At 49.4% G+C, this 20,581-nt stretch overlaps 1 protein-coding gene across 8 annotated transcripts in view; it reads right to left on the bottom strand.

Moving 5' to 3' along the window:
* Nucleotides 1–3,590: 3,590 nt before the first annotated feature.
* SLC25A48 (solute carrier family 25 member 48) overlaps nt 3,591–20,581 on the bottom strand; it is a 34,037-nt gene continuing 17,046 nt past the window's right edge. For 4 of the 8 annotated variants that reach the window (XM_036897831.2, XM_036897840.2, XM_036897870.2 and 1 more), the window contains 3 exons: nt 13,978–14,235; nt 11,548–11,681; nt 3,591–3,979 (listed from right to left, as the gene is read on the bottom strand). In XM_036897831.2, the coding sequence (XP_036753726.2) occupies nt 3,707–3,979; nt 11,548–11,681; nt 13,978–14,235 (665 nt within the window). In that variant the 3' untranslated portion in view covers nt 3,591–3,706. Of the gene's footprint in view, nt 3,980–7,095; nt 7,226–11,522; nt 11,682–13,977; nt 14,236–20,581 lie in introns of all 8 variants that reach the window. The other 4 variants (XR_005027239.2, XR_005027240.2, XM_036897850.2 and 1 more) reach the window with 4 other exon arrangements.

Raw genomic sequence — 20,581 nt, 5'->3', positions numbered from 1 at the left:
TAGTTTGACCTCTTACATCTAGGTCTATGATCCATTTTGAGATAATTTTCACATATGGTGTGAGTTAAGATTCCAACTGCATTCTTTTGGCAAATGGCTATCCAGTTGTCCCAGCACCATTTCATGAAAAGACTATTCCTTCTCCATTGAATTGTCTTGGCACCCTTGTTGGAAACCAGTTGACCATTAAAATAAAGGTTTATTGATGAACAGTTATTTTGACGCCATTGATCTACACATCTTCCTTATGCGAACACCACACTGTCTTGATTACTGTAGCTTTGGGGTAGGGAAGTGTGAGTCCTCCAACTTCATTCTTCTTTATCAAGATCATTTTGGCTATTCTGGGTTCTTTGCAGTTCCATATGGATTTTAGGATGAGTCTATCCATACCTGCAAAAAAAGACAGCTGGGATTTTGAGAGGCATTGGACTAAAACTGTAGATCCATTTAGGGAATATGGCTATCTAATAATATTTATAGTCTTCTGGCCCATGACATAGAGTATTTTTCTATTTATTTAGATCATTAAAAATTTCTTTCAACAAGGTTTTCCAGTTTTCAGTGTAAAAGTCACGGACTTCTTTCATTAAAATATGCCTATTTACTTCATTTTCAAATGCTATTGTAAATGGAAGTGTTTTCTTAATTTCACGTTTGAAAATTTAATAGCTAGGTTGATTTTTATGTGTTGATCTTGTGTCCTGAAACCTTGCCGAACTTGGTTATTGGTTCTAATATTTCTAATGGATTCTTCAGGATCTACATACAAGATCGCATCGCCTACGCATAAAGGTAGTTTAGTTTTCCTTTTCCAAACTGGAGGACTTTTATTTTATTTTATAGCCTATTTACACTGGCCTTTCACACCTCCAGTGCAGTGCTGAATAGAAGAGGCAGGAGCAGACATCCTTGTCTTGTTCCTGATTTTGGTGGGAAAGCATCTAGCCTTTTCCTCTCAATGTGCTGTTAGCTGTGACTTTTCATAGATGTCCTTTACCAGGTTTAGGACGATCCCTTCTATTCTCAATTTGTTGAGTGTTTTTATCATGAATATTAGATATTGTCAATGCTTTTTCTGCATAGATTGAGTGTTTGTCCTTCATTTATTAATATGCAGGGTAATTTTTGATTTTTGAATTTCCAAGGGTAGAGATCCTAACTCTAGGTAGGTAGGAAGTGATCATTCTTAGGACTGTGGAAGAGAAGTCGTAAAGGAGAGGAGATACCAGACACTGGTGTGCGCTCTACCCCAAGACAGAGTGGGGTGGTGGTGGCAGAACTCCCAGGAAGGGCTGAGGCCTGGGAATGGAGGGCTTCCGAGCTCTGTCTACTCGGAGATGACAATCTGAAAAGAGAATCCTCCTGCCACCTGACATGTGGGATGACACAGGTAGCCCCAGGAAGCCGGGCCTGATGCGGGTCCCTGAGTAGCTCCGTGGAGAAGCCTAGGCTTTTCCCATAGGACAGAGAAGGCATGGCTATGTCACAGAGGACAGTAAGGCCAGAGGAGCCTCGGGTGTGGCAGATGCATGCACCACGTGGCCAGGACCAGAGGGGGCGAAGATGCTGCCACAGAAGCCGCCATGGAAGGAAGGCCATGCCCCAAGACTAGACAGGAAGAATGCCAGTGAAGGGCGGAGCATCTCCCAAGAGGCTGAAGCCTCTTCCTGTACCCCAAGCCGCCCAGATCTAAAGTCACCCCCAGGAGAGGGAGGGGAAGGAAAAAATCCTCAGCTGACTATGTTTAAGTAGGAATTTCTGAGTTTTACCCTGAAATGCCAAAACAACTTTTTCTGCTAGGTAAAATGGAGGCTCAAACAAAAATAAATGTTAAAGAGAAATAAGAAAAGCTTTGTTTAGTTTTTCATATCTGAGGATGTGGTGGAATCATCCGGCAAACACCAATAAGGCATGCAGCACATGGCAGGTGCTGGCTCAACACAACAGTGAGTAGAAGGCAGCAGATCTTCAGAATGCACGGGTGCGGAGGGAGAGACGGGACCTGTGCTGCTGGGAGGCAGGAGGCCCAGGTGCTGGCGTGGCCCTGTGACTGGCAGGGGTGCCTGAGCCCAGGGCGTGCTGGCCCTCCCCACGCTCAGCCAGAGGAGGGAAGCAGCGATTCTCTGGAAGGTTTTCCAGCTTCAGTTGCTCAGGGGCTGGACTCCTTTGCTGGACCAAATGTTTCCTAGATACCTCTGTCGTGCCAGCCTGGCAGAGAGGGGTGCTGGGGTCAGAGCCCTGGAGGGCTTGCATCAGTGACTTGTCAGACATCCTGGGCACCCAAAGGGCCACATGAGCACCTGTGTCCGCTCCGCTCCAAGCGTGTATACTGGATACTGGATGCCCACCTCGGAGTCCGGAATCCGAGGAGCCAGCTCTCAGGGTTTCCCTACAGAGACAAGGCCCAGGAACACCACCCCAGCCACCCTGTGTTGCCCCCTGAATAAATGAGAACAGTGCAGACTTGCAGAGAGGACGGTGGGCCGAAACCAGAAACAAGAAAAAGGACACAAGTGATACCCTTCCCCACCTTTCTCTAACCCCTATATTTCTCGCTTCGTGGTTCATAAAACCACTTTTGCACTTGATCCTTACTGAAGCCCTGGAAGGTAAGAAAGGGAGACTTAGTGTGGCCGTTTTACAGATGAGGAAACGGGCAAAAGCTTGCAACGTCACGTCCATAGCCAGTGACAGCCTTGGAACTGGAACCCAAGGCGACATTCTCCCCAGTCAGAGGCTCGTTCTACCACCGACAACAACAGGGAGACCGAGACAGCGAGACCAAGCGAACCGGCAGAGACGTGTCCTGGGGCCCTGGTGCTCTCGCCATTGAGGACCAAGGTCACACGCGGCCAGAGACTGCCACCCATGGGGGGTTTAATTGGCCTCTGCTGCCACCAAGTGGTGATTCTGCAGTTTCTCAGCCCAGGGAGCCTTTGGGTGACTTTTTGTAAAGCAGCGGGAACGGAGAAATCAAGGACACGTTCAAGGGTAAAAGAGCGGGAATCTAAGGATATTTCCCTACCAGATTTAAGCCAGGAATGGCAAATACGTTCATCTGTGTGCAGCTGTGACTGGCTGGTGGCGTCTGGCCTGGGACCTGTGCTGAGATTCCAAAACTACCCTCATCAGGAGGGCTGTGTGACACATGAGGGGCGCCTGCTGTGGGCACAAATTGAGACTGTCCCACTGACACGTGCCACTTAGCCAAAGAGCAGTGGCCTCCCCACATGGTTCCAGTGGGAAATAAAATTTAGCGTGATGAGATCATCCTGGAAACCAGACTGCGGTTAAAGTGTTTTATTTTGATTTGTTCTCCATGTGGAAATAAGGCCCAGCCCCCGGGGCCCTGGTGCCCAGCGCATCCCCGCCGGAGCGCCGCAGCCGCGGGGGCCGCATCCCGAGCCGGGGCCCTCCCCGCGCACCTTGGGCCGCGGGCGAAGAACAGCCGTGCTCGGGGCCTCCTGTCCCTGCGCGGAGTGGCCTCTCTGGGCCAGCGACAGCTGCAGGGGTCTGCCCAGAGGGAAGAGCGAGGGTGGCCAGTGATTCCTGGAGGCCAGGCGGAAGCATCTGATACCGAACCGAGCTGAAGCGGTTTTGGATGTTTTTATTTGGAAACTTTGGAGGCAACCCCAGCCCCTCCGGGACCTCCCGGCGAATTTGCAGTGGGCAGGGGCAGGGGCAGGGGCTGTTTCACGCTGTTTCACCAGGTGCCGGTGCAGATCTGAAACGGATGGTGATCCGCTGCGTCCTTCCAGCGCGGCGGCTGAGCGGCCAGCTCAGGAGCAGAGCCCGGGCAGCTCGGGGAGGAGGGATTCCGGGCCCAGCCGAAGGGCTGAGGGCCCCCGAGGCGCACAGCCGGGGCGGCGGGAGGCCTTCTCTCTCCGGGACTCTCACTACGGCGGCATCTGGAGAAGCTGCCTTCAGCAGCAACCTGTGGCCCGCAGACGGAGGCCCTGCTCGGCTGACTCCAGCCCTGGGGAGAAAGGAGGGAAGATGAGACTTTCATGTAACGGGGTGCTCGGTCAGCAAGATCTTGGGGTCAAAAAACCCATTTGGAAATTGTTTCTGTGAAGCATTTCATGGACCGACAAAGAGTTACCAGGCTGTCTGGGGCTCTTTGTAAATGTTCGAGAAAGACATTATAGGAAGAATGTATCTCTTTCCTTGAAAATGAATTTTCCTGGAATTCAAAGTGGACCAGTGAGGTTCGGAATATGAGAGTCGTGCCAGGAAGAAGACTGACGGGCACTATTCCGGGAAGGTTGTGGGGAGGGGGCCCTGGAGGGCTGGTAGGGATGGTGCAGCTGGATTCCTGGGCCTCTGAGGGGCCTGGGGGCTGACTGCTGACCACCCGTTGGGGCCTCACTTCCCCCACACAAGGTCATCTTCCTCACATCATCTGATTCCAGTTTCTCCATGTGGATAATAAAATTAACCAAACACAGAAAGCAACCTCAGGGGGCGTTCGCTGGGTTTCAGAGGGCCCTTGAGTCACTCATTCGTGTGACCTAGTAGGAAAATAACCCAGCGGATGAATGCAGAGGGAGTGTTCTCACCAGAGGAGCCGGAGCAGAGCTGCGTCTGGCTGTGGGAGGAGGCAGGAGCTGCTGGGAGTGGGACTCTATTCCCAGCAGGCATCTGGAAACAGTTCCATGCCATTCCTGCCCTGCACTCAGGGACCTGACACGGTCCCCCCGCTACCTCTCAGGAGCTGCAGCTCCTGAGCTCCCTAACACACACCTCTGTCCTCAGTCTAGGCTCTGAGGGAGACCTTCATTTCCCTGTCTTCAAAGACTGGATATGGCTCCTCCCTAGAACATGACCTGCCCAAGATCTCAGAACCACTTGGTAAATTCAAATCCAGGACTTGCTGGAGATGCCTTCATCCTCTCGGGTTAAAGGTGAATTCCTCGGATGAGGCTTGTTCAAGGTAAGGCTCTAGGCAAGTTGCTGGGAAGCCCCTCTGCCACCTGAGGGGCACCAGCCACTCCTCCCACCCTGGCAGAGGAAAGCAGATGGACATCTGTGCGCCTTGTACCTTGAGAGTCCTTTCAAAAAGAAGAGACTCCAACTGGGGTGGTCCCTGCTCTGGAAAGGCTAAGTCCAGGATGATCAGGATTTGGCTTGCTAGAAACTTCTTCCTTCTTCCCTAAGTAGCCAACGTCCCTGGGTGCTCACAGGTGGCAGGGTGCAGCAGCTCAGTCAAGCATCCAGCCCCTCTGGGATCTGCCAGGTCTTGGCATTAAAACCATCTCGCAGCTGAATGTTTAATGACATGGGAAAATGGTCCCAAATTATCAAGTGGGAAGAGTGAGTTATAAAATATTTTGTAAAATGGGATCCTATTTGGGGGATATACATAAAAACACTGGGAAGAATAACAAGGTCTTGGGATGATAGGTATTTTGTGTGTGTGTGTTCTGTTTATTTGTATTTTCTATTTTTTCTGCAATAAAAAATGCATGGGCTTTATTATAGGCCTTTTTGGAAAAATCACTTTCATCTGTTCAAAGTGGTGAGTGGCAGATACCTGAGCACAGCTTTAAGAATCAGACAACTTCCCTTCCTGGCCCTGGACCAGTTACAGATCCAAATACAGTAACTCTTCCCCCAAGCTGTTTAATTATGCAAAATGCATTGCTACCCTTTTCCATTTATAGGAGAGGGCAAAAAGCCAGGAAAGCTGGGAATGTCGGTGTTTTAGTAAAAAGTGAAAGCATTTGATTTAAAGCCAGCATCTAGGGCTTGTTCTGATCTAGTCAGCCTGATCCATCATGGCCTTTCCCTGGCTCTAGGGTCTGGCCCCGTCCGTGCATCCTAGCAGACCTCTACTGCCCCAGAGGAAGCAGCATGGAGGTTTCCCAAGCCTTCCTGATGAAGACCATCTTTCTTGAGAGAATTTGAAGTCACTAAGGCAAAATCGTTTCTTGTTGATTAGAAAACTCAGGGACTTATCCCAGTTTGTCTTGTGAGCTCTGCAGGTAACCAGTTTGGGGCCAGACAAAGAAAAACAAGGGAGGAGAAGAAGGGGAGGAATAGAGAGAATATTGGAGACATCCATCCATTCAGTGATGTCTCTGAGTGGCCATTTGTGTGCCAGGCTCCATGCCAGGCACTAGCCGTATGGAGGTGAAAGAACAGTCCCAGCTCTCCTGGGACCTTCAGGCTGCCTGGGGAGTAAGGAAAGTCATCCTGCAGTCATGCAGGAATGTGAGAGGGGCTGAGCAGGGCTGTGGGAGGGAGCCTACAGCAGGCACAGCTCATCCTGGCCGAGGCATCATCATAGGCTTCCTGGAGGAGGAGACTTAGAGACCAAGGCCTGGATGACAAAGAGGAGTTAGTGAAGCCAAGGACAAGGGGGAAGGCATGAGAAGCAGATGTTAGGCAGAGACAGCATGTGCAAAGACCCAGAGGTGAGAGCAAGGATGGTATGTTTACTATGTGGGTGAGGACAAGGTTGTCAAGGGCTGACGCTTTACCCAGAGGGCAATGGGGGGCCACTGAGAGCAACTGAGCAAGGGAGTCACTTGCTCAGATTTGCTTTTAGATTCCTGGGCTGCAGTGATCTTTCTGCAACAGGAAAGAGAAAAGGTGGAGGCATAGGAGGCAGGGAACAAGGCAGAGGCTGTCCTCTAAGGGCCTTGGGAGCCAACTGTTGACTCTCAGACTCAAGCTCTGAGTTCAGTAGGCAGGTGGGGAGATGGCGCCCCTCTGATGGGGTTGGCACCCTGGTTTGAGTCCTCACTTGTGAGCCTGGGTCGCTGAATTTGCACAGTGAAGCTCAATAGGCTTTTTCTCCAAGAGCTGTTGAAGCTGCTGGATGGAAAACCAGATTGATGAGCTCACTATGAAAAGGTAAATTCTGTGCCAACCTCGGTTACTAAGCACCCAGCTCACCACCAGTCACAGGTGGGCATTTCAGAAGGGCTTTTGATGACAAGGAGGTGGCAGTTCTAGGCCCAGGATTAACACTGATTAGACAGGAAACAAATGACAGAGGGACGTTCCAGAAAGCCAATACATTTCCATGGCAGAGAAGAGCTTCAAGCTCTAAGAAGGCACAACTGGCTGGGAAGGAAACACACTGACCTGGTGCTCAGGGGCTGGTCACTGTGTGGTCCCCGCGGATCACCTGCAGCGAGAGCTCATACCCAAGGAACATGGCAGCACTCATGGGGAAGCCCCGCACAGCGTTCACGGTGATGCCCCTGAAAAACACCTTTGGCAGGCGGCAGCGTTATCACAGGGGGCTGGCCCGCACCCTCTGCAGGGCCACCACTGACAGACAAGGGGCTGGTAATGCTGCCCACTCTCCCCAGGCTGGACCCCACAGGGCCAAAGGACCCCTGCAGGCCAAGACCAGCAGGATGACCCAGTCATGGCCCTGGCCTGACCCATCTCCCCTCAAAGGGGCTTTTCCTCCAGGCCTGTGCACATGGACTAAATGCTATAGGCAAACTGTTAAGTCCCACGAATGCCCACATACACTTGCTTAATTGCTGCTCTTTCTTGTGCACACACACACGTGCACATAGGCATGTGCACACACACACTTCTTGGGGATCTCGAAGTCTGAGCTCTCCACTCCACTCACTTTGCAGTGCATTAGACCAAGCATTCAGCCATGGCCAAACACTTGACAGGTGCTTCACAGGATGGCCCCCAAGTGGTGAGCAGGGGAGAACTCAGATCATGCTTAAAACTGCAGACATGGAGTTGAGAAACAACTTTGTGATTTAATAGCTGTGTTACTTGCGCAAGGGGCAAAATCTCTGAAATTCAATTCAACTGTAAAATGGGGGTAATAATCTTAATGACCTGAAATGGTGTTGAGGGAGTGAGATGATGTTTTTAAAGCACTCACACAGTGCCCGCCGTGCAGCGAGCACTCATTCACGGTGGATGTCATCCTCACCATCCTCAGTGGGAACTGTCACCTGTTTATTCAGAGCAGCGCTGCACCTCGGTCACTCATATGAGTCTGTACTGATGAGCTGTTTAACTCAGCCTTTAATACAAAAAGCCTGTATTTGTCTCCCATCCCAGGGTACATGATAAGATGCCTTCCTTCCTTCCTCCCTCCGGCTTCCTGCCTGGAGCTGGGTACACACTGATCAATGTGACATGGCTGCAGCCCTTGCACAGTTTAAAACCTACTAGGGGAGACACGCCCCATTGAGGAATAATTACAGTGTAACCTGTAACACCATGAGAACAGATAAGGGCTTTGGGGAGGGGTGGGGCAGGGAAAAGCTGCCCTTAAATGTCTTTTCTGGGAAGAGACAACACATGTAAAGGCGAATCCCTACCCAAGCATAAATGGCCCAAGAACTGCCAGGCATAAGATGTAAACCAATTAGCTGACTGCTGTATATTTACCAAGTTAACAAACAAAATTGGTCCTGCAACTTTTAGAAAATGGAAATCCAGCCCTTTTCCATGTCACAGGCATTGTGGTGTCAGGGTAGGTACAGGCCACCCTCAGGGACCAGGATGTCAGGTGGCCTCCCTTTAGGAGCACTGCCTGAACCTCTGTACTCCGTGGCAGCCTGGGAAGTGCAGCTTGGTTGGGGAAGGGGAGAATGGCTTTGGGGACTTGGGGGGAAGGCTTAACTGAGAGGAAAAGTGGGAGGGAGCTGAGGACAAGGATCTTTTGGTGAGCAAGTGGCTCAGCCAAACTATAGGGCAATTCAGGCCAGGGGCAAGTGGGGTCCACTCTTTGCTAATGTCTAACTTTTCTGGAATTCCACAGGCTCAGTCAGAGTGACCAATAGCAAGGAACTGGGGCCGGCTCCAAGAGGAAAATTCCACCTGGGAGCCCACAGAGCCTTGCCTGTGGACCTGGGCTTGACTCTGTTCTCTGAGGTTGAGGCAAGCAGGACCCAGCTTGGAGTGTGAGCCTCCCCTTCCACAGCACAGGCCCTGCAGGGGCCATGGGACACTTCAGACAGACAGACATGAACTCCCTCCAGCAGCTGCGGCTTGCTTTGCTGTGAGGCTAAAGAGAGCAAAATGCAGACCCACTGGCGTTTGCTCTGAGCTTTCAGAACACACAGCCACAATAGGTCTTTCCTCATGGAGACTTAACAGCTCCCCACTGTCCATGGTCAAGCCCATACCCTCCCCTGGCCTGCCAAGCCCCAGACGGTCTCCCCTGCACTTCCTCTGGGCTGCCTCTTACATCTGACACCCTGGGCAGGCTAACAGCCTACCATGCCTCTAAGGGGCCATCTCTCTTTCACCACTGGGCCTTTTCTGGTGGAAGGTTCCCCAGTGCGGCTGTACCTCTGGCAGTCCTCCCAGAGCACCCCAAGTTGGGCTATGGCCTGCTGCCTTCTGCGCACCCAGAACCTCTGCCCACACAGGCCTGCCCACACCATGGGAACTGCCCAAGACTAGTCTGTGCCCCTGTTGAGAATCCCAGTCAGGGTAGTGAAGACAGGGCTATGTTATGGGCATGCCTGACTCCCTAGCATCTGCACTGTGCTTGGCCCAGAGGACCCTCTATAGATCTGACTCAGTGAATCAATGGATGGATGGATGGATGAATGAATGAGTGAACTTGAAATGAGAAAGGAAGTCTCTGAGTGATATAGTCTAGGTGGTGGGGGTGGGGGCAGGGGGTCCTGCGGTGGAGGGAGGTCTCTCGTTCCCTCTGGCAGAACCAAAACACAAGGGGCTCTGGTGCCTCAGGAAGGTTGTCCACCTACAACTATTCCTCTCTGTCTCTCCCTAGAGTCACCCAAATTCATCCCACTCTCAGAAATGCCTTTGCCCAGTCACCTCTGTGGAGCTCAAGGACACTAAGCCACTCCTCCATCCTTCGTATTTCAGATGATGGCTCTCCAAGTACAAGCCATGGCCCACGAGGCCCCGGACGATCATCACAGCAGGTAGAGAACAGACCCCAAACCGCATCTTTCCTTCCTTGTGATTTGGGAATGCCCCCAGAGACCATGGACTCTGAAGTCCCCTTATAATAAAGTTTTCTTTACTGGTTTTCAGTATTACTTTACTGGTAATCATGTAAGGCAGTTACAAAAAGCTATTAAAACTGGGCACGATCATCATTATTTTAATTCTTTCTAATTCTTTATTATCACTGAGTTCCTCTTCCACATAAGTGGGAATAAGTTGGCTCACCCCGTTTCAGTGAGCTGCAACAAAAGCCATTTGGGAATGGGTGCTCCACAGAGCCAGAGCCCAGGCCAACTGGGACTGGGGCTACCACCCCGGCCCCAGGGAAAGTCATTTCTTCTGCAGCTCCTACGAATCTGACTGGGGCAACCCAACTCTTCAGGGCTGGGTGGGATTTTTTTTCACATTACTATTTACGTTTATATACAGAAACATATATACTTATATACAAACATACCTAAATACACACACACACAAATAACACATGCTTGCACAGGCTGTGAAAAGTTTTGGAATATATTACAAGAAACTCATAACAGTGATTGCCTTTGAGAGAAGACAGGACCACAGGAGGGACATTTAGACAGTATATTCTCTTATACCTTTTGATGCTTCCTATACTCATATACTGTTTTTTAAACCAACTAATAAAATTAAAAAAAATTAATTTCAGTCAATAAGGTGGTTAGTCAGACTGAATACTGCCATCTCCACTTAAAAACTGTTTCTGAACATAACTATGGACCAAATGCTATTGAGATTAAGAAATCAACCATCTGACCTCTTGCCTTCTAGAACTTTGTTTTTTACAAAATAGAGTGATTTGGGGGAGGGGAAATAATATCAACAGTACACTTAGTCTCTACAGACTTCAATGAACTACGACACATTAATATTTTGGGAAACAGGCAAAAATATCTCAAAGCATCCTGTTTGAATTTCTCTTAGATGTCTCTCTGCTCTTATTAGTTGAATCACAAACTACTTCTGCTAAAAAGAATGCCAAAGACAAGGGAGGTGAGGTTTCTAGGAAGATGGTGAAGTAGGGAATACCAGCAATCTGTCTCCTTACCTAGGCAACAATTGCACTGGCGGAATCTGTCTGAGGTAATTATTTTGGAACTCTGGAGTTTATTGAAGGCTTGCAACTTCTAGGAGAAGGTTTGGACAGTATATTGTGGATAATGTCAATCAATTTCAACTCTTAGCCCAATAGCAGGGATCCAGCCTCCAGTCCAAGCCCTGCAGCAAGCAGCTATGCTAGTGTTCCTGGGACTGTGCAGGTTGCTTGCAGGAGCCACATGGGCAATAAAGACCGTGTTGATGAGAAAGCAGGCTTTGGTGACCCACAGATATAGGCCCAGGTCCCGGCTCTGTCATATACCACCTGTGTGACCTCAGGTAGGTTACTAGTCTTCTCTGAACCTGTCGGGATCACACCCACTTCCTCCACCAGCCTGGGGCAAAGCCTAGATGAGACCAAGTTCCTGCACAGAGCTTAATAAATGGTCACCTCAACACCTCGGTTTCTCGATTCCCTCCTCTATAATCTCACATCCCCCAAAATGTCTAATCCCTTTCCAGGGACTGACACTGACCCTGCATGACTGCTGTGGGGCTTACTTTAAGTCCTTCATTCTGGTAACTCTGATAGATACAGTCCAGGACACCTTTGTATTTGTTTAAATGAACCCCATCAGCTTGGAGCCGACTTTTCACGACATCCATAGGTGTAGCTGTTCCCCAAGAAATTGCTCCTGTAAAAAGGAAGACAGACAAGTGTCAGGACTGGCTGGTTGGGGTCAGAGGGTTCCTAGATGCCTACACATTTCCACCATCCAGAGGCTTAATAAGCTGCAGGGGGAAGTAGAAAGAGCTCAGGGCTCTTTCTGTGAGGGCTGCTCCTGATCTTCCCCTGCCACTTGCTGTGGGACTTGCAAAAGCCTCCTCCTCCTCCTCTAGGCCTTGGGTCTGTCATCTGTAAAATGGGGTGGCAGCACCAATTTCATGGAGTTACTCTGAGGACAAATAAACGGATGCACGTGAAGCCTTTAGTGCAAGGCCAGGTTGACAGCCAATGTTTTGTAAGTGGAAGATTTTATTAGCAGCTTTTATTGGAGAAACATGAATAGGCCCCACCATTATTTTGCAGCACCTTTCCAGGGCACCAGCAGGGAGAGCCCAGGGTGAGGCCTGTGAACATGGAGCCAAACAAACACTTGCAGATAGCTGCTCGCCAAGGAAGTGCCAGCCTAGGGATTACAAAGAACAAGGGCAAGACTTTAAACATCTCTTATATTTTCCAGATATGTGAAACAGAAGCCTTGGGACCATGTGCCACTGGGGCATCCCTGTTGGATAAGTTCAGGTGCCCTGGTTTGAGCACTTTTGTGACTTTAAAAGACCCTGGGTAAACAATGCCAGCTTATTGTGTAAACAGAAATTGTCACATTCTTGGGTTGGGAGAGAAAAACAAATTAATGCCAAAGTCCAAGGCAGCTAGCTTGCAAGGTTTTGTAATTGCTGTCCAGCAGCTCTCAAAAAAGGCCTTAGCCTGCCCTGGGCCCTCTGCCCACCCTGGCCTCCTGCCCATGGCCTCTGGGAGTCCTCTGCCCCTCTCTGCCCTCCTGCCTCTAGCCAGGATAACAGGGCCCTTCCCCTAGAGTCCAGCCAGGTGCTGCCCTGCTCATTTCCGTCTCTCAGCCTACAGGCAAGGCCTATAAAACAAAGTTTGCCTGCCGGGCCACGCACACCTGCTTTCCCCAGAAATGAGAGCTGATGGGGCCTTGTTTTCTTCTCAGTCAGCAAGTACTTACTGAACACCGTTAGGAGCCTGAAGAGGCCAGGCCTCAGACATGTGGGGGCAGAGGGCCACCGCTGGTGCTTGGTGGCTAAGACATGTGCTTTGTTATGTATTTGTTGAGTTTCAAGCATAGCTAATTATGATAAGGTGGGAGGAGGAAGAGAAGAACAACAGTTTTCTCTTCTCCAGTAGATCTTTACCTTCAATACCAAACATGCCAAGTTGCCAGCCTTCTTAAAAAGCAATCCTCTCTTGACTCCCCCACACCACTCTGGGTATAGCTGTATTTCTCTCTTCCCCACTACAACACAGCCAAAATCTCCAGATATACTGAGTGTACTTGAGTTCTCCGATTTCTTGCGTCCCATTCTCTCTTGATCTTGCCTCAATCAGGGTTTCACACTCTTCTCTTCACCAAAATGGGCCTTGTCAAAGTCCCTGAGGACCTACACATTGCTAAATCCAAGCGGCAGGAAGAGCAAGTACAAAGGCCCTGTGGTGGGGAGAGAGCCGGGCCTGGTCAAGTTGCAGCAAAGAGGCCAGGGTGGGTGGAGCAGAGTAAGGGGACAGGAGCATAAAATGAGTGCAGAAGGGAAACTGGGAGCTGGATGGTAGAAGGCCTTGAAAATCATTGTGAGGACATTGGCTTCTACCCTAAATGAAAGGGGGGGGGGCGGTATGGGTTCTGAGTAGGGAGGTTAATTACCAGTCCATAGTTTCAAAACACGTAAGTGGATCTGAACCTGGATCTTTCTGACTGCACAGTCCCTGCCTACTGTCTACACTAGCTCTGTGGCCTTGGGTTGGTCACTTAATCTCCCTGAGCCAGGTTTTCTCATCTGAAAGATGGGGAGGATGATTCCTACGTTACACGGCTAATGATACCCTCATATTAGGTTTGCAGTATGCCAATATTCAAAAAGGGCGACCATGATAACAGCTTTCCCCTTCAAGGCTCAGTAATACTGACACAGAGTAGGTGCTCAAAATACATCTTCTGACTGAGAGTCGAATGAGCTCAGATGGGGGCTTGCCATCCCCACAGTTCCAGAAGGAAGTGGGTGGGGGACCATTCCCCATCTAGCCATTCCCCTGCTTAGCTAGGTGAGGCCTACAGCAGGGACTTGATAAAGAACCCGGGATGAGTGGCTGGATGAGCGCCCCTCCCAGGGCTGAGAGGGCACGGAAGCTCCCCGGCTACCCACCGCAGCAGTCGGCCAAGGGGCAGGCATCAGGGCTGCCGTCCTTACCTGCCATGCCGCCCGCCAGCCACACGGCGCAGGGGCTGGGGCCGGCACAGGCCTCCTGGGTGATCCACTCGCTCAGGAACACATAGGGGATGAAGTAGAGGCAGTAGCCTGGGACGTCCCTCAGCAGCATGGCGCTGGTGCCCCGGTACAGTCCCACCAGGCCGTCAGTGCGTACGATGGTCGCAATGCAATGCACAGGCCCCTGATAGGCTGGCTGCTCCCCGTGAGTCGCCACCCTGGGCTTTAAACTGAGGTTGGCTGCAAAGACAGTAAGGACACGATGGCAAGTGGCCTGGGGGCAAGAGACCGACCATTCTCTGGCACTGCCCAGCCCATTGGCAGTTTCCGCTCACGTGGTCCATTTGTTTTTACTGACCCTTCTGACCTTGGTAGCTCAAACCAGGATTCTGAAGTCCCACAGGGCGCCTCTGCCAATGTGTGCAGCCAGCTTGGGGGTTTATCCTGGCCAGGTGCTAAGGCACTGGTTGCCTTAGGATGCTGAGAGGTTCCTAGTCAGCAGTCACTCTGTCTTCCTAAGCAGATGTGACTGCAGAATGCCTAGGATGAAACATGACACTCCATACCAGCTCCTTCCTGAAACAGAGGCTAGAAAATCCAACACACTGTGTGTGTGTGTGTGTGTGTGTGTGTGTGTGTGTGTGTGTGTACTTGTGTGTAGCATGGTAAAAAAAAGTATACAAGATTTGGACCCAGACTTTCTTGGTTCTAAATCCTGGCCCCACCACTTTTGACCTTGTTAGGCCACCTTTTTTAGTTTGTTCCCATATCTTTTAAAAAAGAGGACAGGCCAGCACTGTATTGTATCCTCAAAAGTTGCTAAGAGAGTAAAAGAGCAAATCTTAAAAGGTTTTGGCACACACACACACACAAAAAGGTAACTAAGTGAGATGATGGGTGCGTTATCTTGGTAACCTTATCTTGCCAATCACTTTGCAGCATACATGTATATTAAATCATCACACTGTATGCCTTGTACACATGTACATGTACACACTGAAAAAAAAACATAATATTATATGTCAATTATATTTCAATAAAGCTGGAAAAATACTTTTCTTAAAATTAAGAAAAGGAAAACGGGTTGTGACTATAAATAAGGTAATATCTATGAAGTGTTCAGCATGGTGCCAGGAACATAGTAGGGGACAATAAGTTATGGATAGATTATGACCAAGACCAAGGTGACTGGCATGAATCAGGGGCAGGATGCACTGGCTGGCAGGCTGGAAGTGGTCTCACTGACTCACTCCAGCCCTAGCCAGGCTGTGCCCTGAAACAGCTCTGGGGTAGCCCTGCTGCCACTGGCCCCTCACAGTCCAGGGGCACAGGGCCTCTGTCTGCTTGTCTGACCTCCGGGATCTCTGCTGGCAGATCACAGATTGCTAATGTCTGTAGCTTCCTCTAGGGGTGTATGTAGCCAGCAAGCTGTGACTGTCTCTCCCGTCTAATCCTTCCTCCTGTCTCCCTCTCTGAAGCTCATCTCCTCTGCTACAGACACTTTAGCACAGCTTTAACCCAAGTCTCAGTGCAGATAAAGTGGACTCTTATCCTCAAATTTCCCTCCTAGAAGAACTAACATGACATGACCAGGAAAGAAAGAGAACGAGGCTTGCCTGTGACCACACACCTATTTCACCATCTGAGTTTAATCCTCTATATGCAGCATCTCATTTTGGTTTTACACACGCTGGCAAAGAAGCAGCTCGCTTTCATTATACAGTTGAACCTCCAAGTCCCCCAAATAGCTCACCTTTATCAAACAAAAGGATAGGAGAAAATATTCAGCTTCATGACTCCACAGTCCAAACTGGAGATTTGGGAGTAAAGTGCAACCTGTTCTTTCACTCATCCTAGAAGTAGATGAGGTTGAGGGGGAGATTTCTATTTGCCTGGGAAGTGTGCTTGAACAAACAAATCCTATATTTTCTTCTTGCATGGGGGAGAGAGCAATCACTGCCATGGCTGTTAGCCAACTCCAACTTGAGGAGACTGAGTCCCATGCATTTCCACAGCAGATCCCACAGGAAGTGAGCAGGGGCGGTGGTCACTCTGGGAGACACGGCCTTTGGAGCTCAAAACAAGATCAGACACTGTGATCTTTGAAAGCCCACTGAGAGGCACTGGACAGCCCTTCCTCTTCCAAATCCACTATGATACTGCCAGGAGAATCCTGGGAAATTCTGGCAATAGACAAAATAGACGTAATTGTTCCAACATACAAACTTTGCCTGGGCCATGCTCATGTCCAAGTAACAGTGATCTGACCTGGGAGTCAAGGTTTTTGTGAATCACCTATACATATAATGCGGCTTTCAGAAGTTATTGATTAAAGCAGATGGCCCTGATAACAGTCTGCTTGTTTGGAGATACAGATGTTGAAAAGAATACTTGCTCAACTGGCCTCATCCACAAAAACCCTGTACTTCTTTCCTTTTCTTTCCAGAGTAAGCAATAAGGAAATTCTCTCACATTCTCCCAGGTTTGTAACATAAGCAATCTAGCTCTTATTGCTTGGGAATGGTCCATCTATGAGTATTGAAGCAATATAAATATCATGGTCCATCTATGAGTATTGAAGCAATATAAATACCTGGAATACTGACCTGACTCTGAAGGGGCAGCCAGTGCCTTCTGGACACAAGGTGATATTGTGAGAAGTCCTGGGAAAGCCTTCTAGCTCCCTCATTCCCAATATTAAAAACAACAACTATCTTTTTATTTGGAAACAATTTCAAATTTGCAAAACAGCGCAAAAAAGAAACAATTTAGAAAGAACCCCCTTTTATACCCTTTACCGGATTCACCTATAGTTGGCCTTTTACCTCACTGGTTTTATGGTTCGTATGCACTGACTCCCACCCCGTTCCCTGCTCACGCCAACATCTGCATGCAATTAAACCGAGCAGGCACCACTGTCCCAGGGCAGAAACTTTGCCTGGCTCATGTTCATCTCCAGGTAGCAGTGACCTGACCTGGAATCAAGGTTTCATGAATCAGCTGTAGGTACGATGGGGCTCTCAGGGGTTCTTGACAGAGGAGAGTGTCTGATAAAATCCCCCTTCCCTGCCTGTGCCGATGGTGGAAAAACACTTGCCAAACCTTGAGCCAGCCTTGTCAATCAGACCCAAATCAGAACCAAAAGTGTACTGTTTCCTTTTTCACCCAAGATTTCCAATAAGGAAATTCTTTTGCACACACATATTCTTTTTCACACATACATACATAATTGCATGTTTGGAAGCGATTTAGGATGAGTCACATACAAAATGGGCCTTTACCCCTAAAGCCTTCAGGATGTATTCCCTAAGAATAGGGATACTACCTTACCTTAGTACAATTATCAGTTTCTTAATCTACACTGACAGGACTTATCTAATGCACTGTCCTCACTCACCTTGCCCCTGGCCTCACAAGGACCCTTAGAGCAGTCCTCTCCCTCCCCAGGGCAGGAGCCAGTCCTACCAGGGCTCGTTCTTAGTGGTCATGCTGCTTTGCCTCCTTCAATCTGGAGCGTTTGCATGGCCTTTCTTCTGTGTGCGTGCGTGTGTGCGTGACACTGGCATTTTTTAAGAGTACCCCGCCCCTTTTATTTGGGGTTTGCTTGATGTTTCCCTGTTATTACATTGAGGTGATGCATTCTTGGCTGGCCCTCCTCCCTGTTCTCTTTTTCCATGAAGACCAATCACTCTCAAGAGCCTCTGGTCTTCTCTGGACTCCTATATTTGTTTTTATTAATTTACTTTTTAATTGAGGTATAATTTACATTCACTGAAAGGTGTAGCTCTTAAGCTTACATTTGGTGAATTTTGACAGTTGCATGCACCTGTGTCACCACCCCCACCACCCTCACTCCCCCACTGAGAAAATGACATCTCACACTTGCAACAAATTGCTTTGGTCACAGCCCACTTAGGCAGAGCAGAGATTCCAAGCCTACCTACCTACCCTTTCCTGCTTTTCAAGATAAAAAAGAACTCTGTGACACCACTCAATGAGGAGCAACTCTCTCATTTAGGTGATGGTTGTTTACGGGCCTGTCTGCATTAGCAATAGTGGCATAGACAATTCATATGGGACCGCAAGGCAGAAAACTGCAGGAAGTCCCATCAGTTGCTCAGACCATCAGATGCTGGGAGGCTTGTTTGGGGGCGTGGCTTGGCTGCTAGACTAGAAAACCGCTGAATCAGAGTTCTCGGTAATTGTCCCGGTGAACCAATTTCAGTTTAGGCAAAGCAAACCTTGGTGACCTTTAAAAACTGACTTGGGAGGTTGCTGGCAAGCAACTCTTGGAAATGTCACAAGTGAAATCCATGAACTTGCATGTTGTTTGTACAAGGAACCTGAGGAAGGAGGGGAGGTGTCAGGTCAGTGTTCTGCTGACACTGAAGCACCGACTCTGAGCCTGTTCCTGAACCTCCAGGGCTTGGGCTTGGGGTGGACCCATGCATGTGAAGGGATTCACATTAAGAACATTTTCTTCTAGAGTGAAATGTGTTTACTTTCCCTAGCTAGAATTTTTTGTTCTAAAATCATGAATCAGATTTGGAGCGCCCCTTATCATGAGAGCTTTGCTATTGAGACCATTTTTTACTGTGCTCTCTAAATCAAGGGCCTATTACCTTTTGCTACGATAGGTATGGATTATATACCTAAAACAACCCAGGATGTCTGTGGTTATGTTTTCCCAAATTTCATTTGGATCAACTCAACCCCTCACACCAAGACTGGCACAGGATGTTCAAAATCAATGAAATTGGCAGCACCTTGCTCTTAACCTTCACCTGGGGGCAGAGGAGGGCCTACAAGTTCTAAAAAGACCCCCTCTTCCAGGATCTCTGCTTTGTCCAGCTCGGTTCCTGCTATTGCGCCTTGACCACAGCCAGCTGTCTGGCTCTACTGCCCTGCCCAGGGCTCGCTGGATCCCCTGCCTGGCTGACGAGGTCCCTCTGAAGGCAGGTGCCTCTGCATTCCAGGTAAATGGGCATTCCAGGTTTATCCAGTCCTAACAGGCAGCCATGTAGCCACCTCTTGGGGGGTCCTCCCAACTCAGAAGGGCGGAACTGGCCCAGACACTGCTGGGAACCCCACGGACTTGCCACCCTTGCTCCTCTTCTGGGAACCCAGGGACCTAGCCATAGCCTACCACTGTGTGCTGCTCAGACACCAACAGGAAGATGTTTCATTGCTTTCCCTTCTCAGACAATGCTGCTCAGTTTCTTCAATCAGCCATGACCATGGAAACAGGAAAGCCAGCTGAAAGACAAAAAAGCTGAGGCAAGCAGGGCCTGGCCACTCTCTGGAAGGGAAAGCAGCCCTAGACTTTCTGTGTGTTTTTGTATGTTGGTGGTTGGGCTGGAAACCCAGCACCATTTCTCAGCAGGTCACTTGCTACGGAAAATCCCTGACAAATCAGACATCCACAGACGAGGTCCTGCTGGTTCCTGACAGTGACGTGCAGGTTTACCAAGCATTCAGGGCTCAAATACATCTAGGCCAGTGGGCTCATGAATGGAAGCTGGGAGCATGGAATTACTCCAAGGGGCTCCTGAATCCATTAGCCTTATAGATTGACGGAGTTCCTAAAATATCTCACATATATGTATGCCAATCTTCTCTTATGTATAGGTGCTATTGGGGGAACACAATAAAAATTTACTCAAATATACTAATAATCCACAGTCACTTCTTGCTATATATGTTGCCTTAATCCACAGACAAATAAAGTACAGCTGTTGTTCTATGGGTTTGACCCCATTTTTTATATTTAAAAGGCACTCTTAGGTAAAGGAGCCCCCGCTCACGCCAGAGGCCATGCCCCCTTATGGTCTGCCTTGCTGCTCCTGTCTGCTGAACGTGTTGTTTTGCACTCACCAGTGCAGTGAGATCCTGATGGCAGGACTCACCCTGTGGCCTGTCCCAGAGCTCTGGGACCCTGTGCCTGCCACTGCACTCCACATGTGCCTCAACATCCCTTCCATAGTCACTCGGGCCTCTGATCAGGCAGTTCTCAGCACCAGGGCCTCCCCAAGTTCTGCCTCCCATGCTTGGCATTTGTCCCAGCCTGGCCCTGTCTGGTCCCTATGCCAGAGTTATAGACACTCAAAGAAACTTCCAGATCGTGGTCCCAGCTACCGCCCTGGTCTAAAAGGCCTGGAAGGATGGAGCCACGTGGGTGTGCATCCCCAGCACAGAGGCTGGGTATCGCCTCTGGGGTCTGGGTTTGAGCAGGCTGCTGGACTCCTCACTTCACTTCCCCAGGATATTACCACCCAGGGAGTCTTGCCCAGTTTCTGTTTCTAAAACGTCCAGCAGCTTCCTTATGACCTGAAGGGTCCAAGATAGGCTGATGGTTTAGTAGAAAGAGCCCTGGACTAGGACCAGCTGGGGTTTGAGTTGCTGTCCCATGGCTATTTGCTGTACAGCCCAACGTCAAAGACTCAACCACACTGGGCTTCAGTTTTCCCATCATCTTCCAAAAGGGGAGAGTAAGTGGCCTGTGTGCCTCATCTGGCTTCTGTGAAAATTAAGTTAGAATGTCTGCAAATGTACTTTACTAAACTGTGTTTGTGCAAATGAGCTTTAC

This window comes from Manis pentadactyla, chromosome 13, assembly GCF_030020395.1.
Source record: "Manis pentadactyla isolate mManPen7 chromosome 13, mManPen7.hap1, whole genome shotgun sequence".
Lineage (NCBI taxonomy): Eukaryota > Metazoa > Chordata > Mammalia > Pholidota > Manidae > Manis > Manis pentadactyla.
The sequence above is the reverse complement of the archived record's forward strand: the minus strand, read 5'-3'. Positions and strand labels throughout refer to the sequence as shown.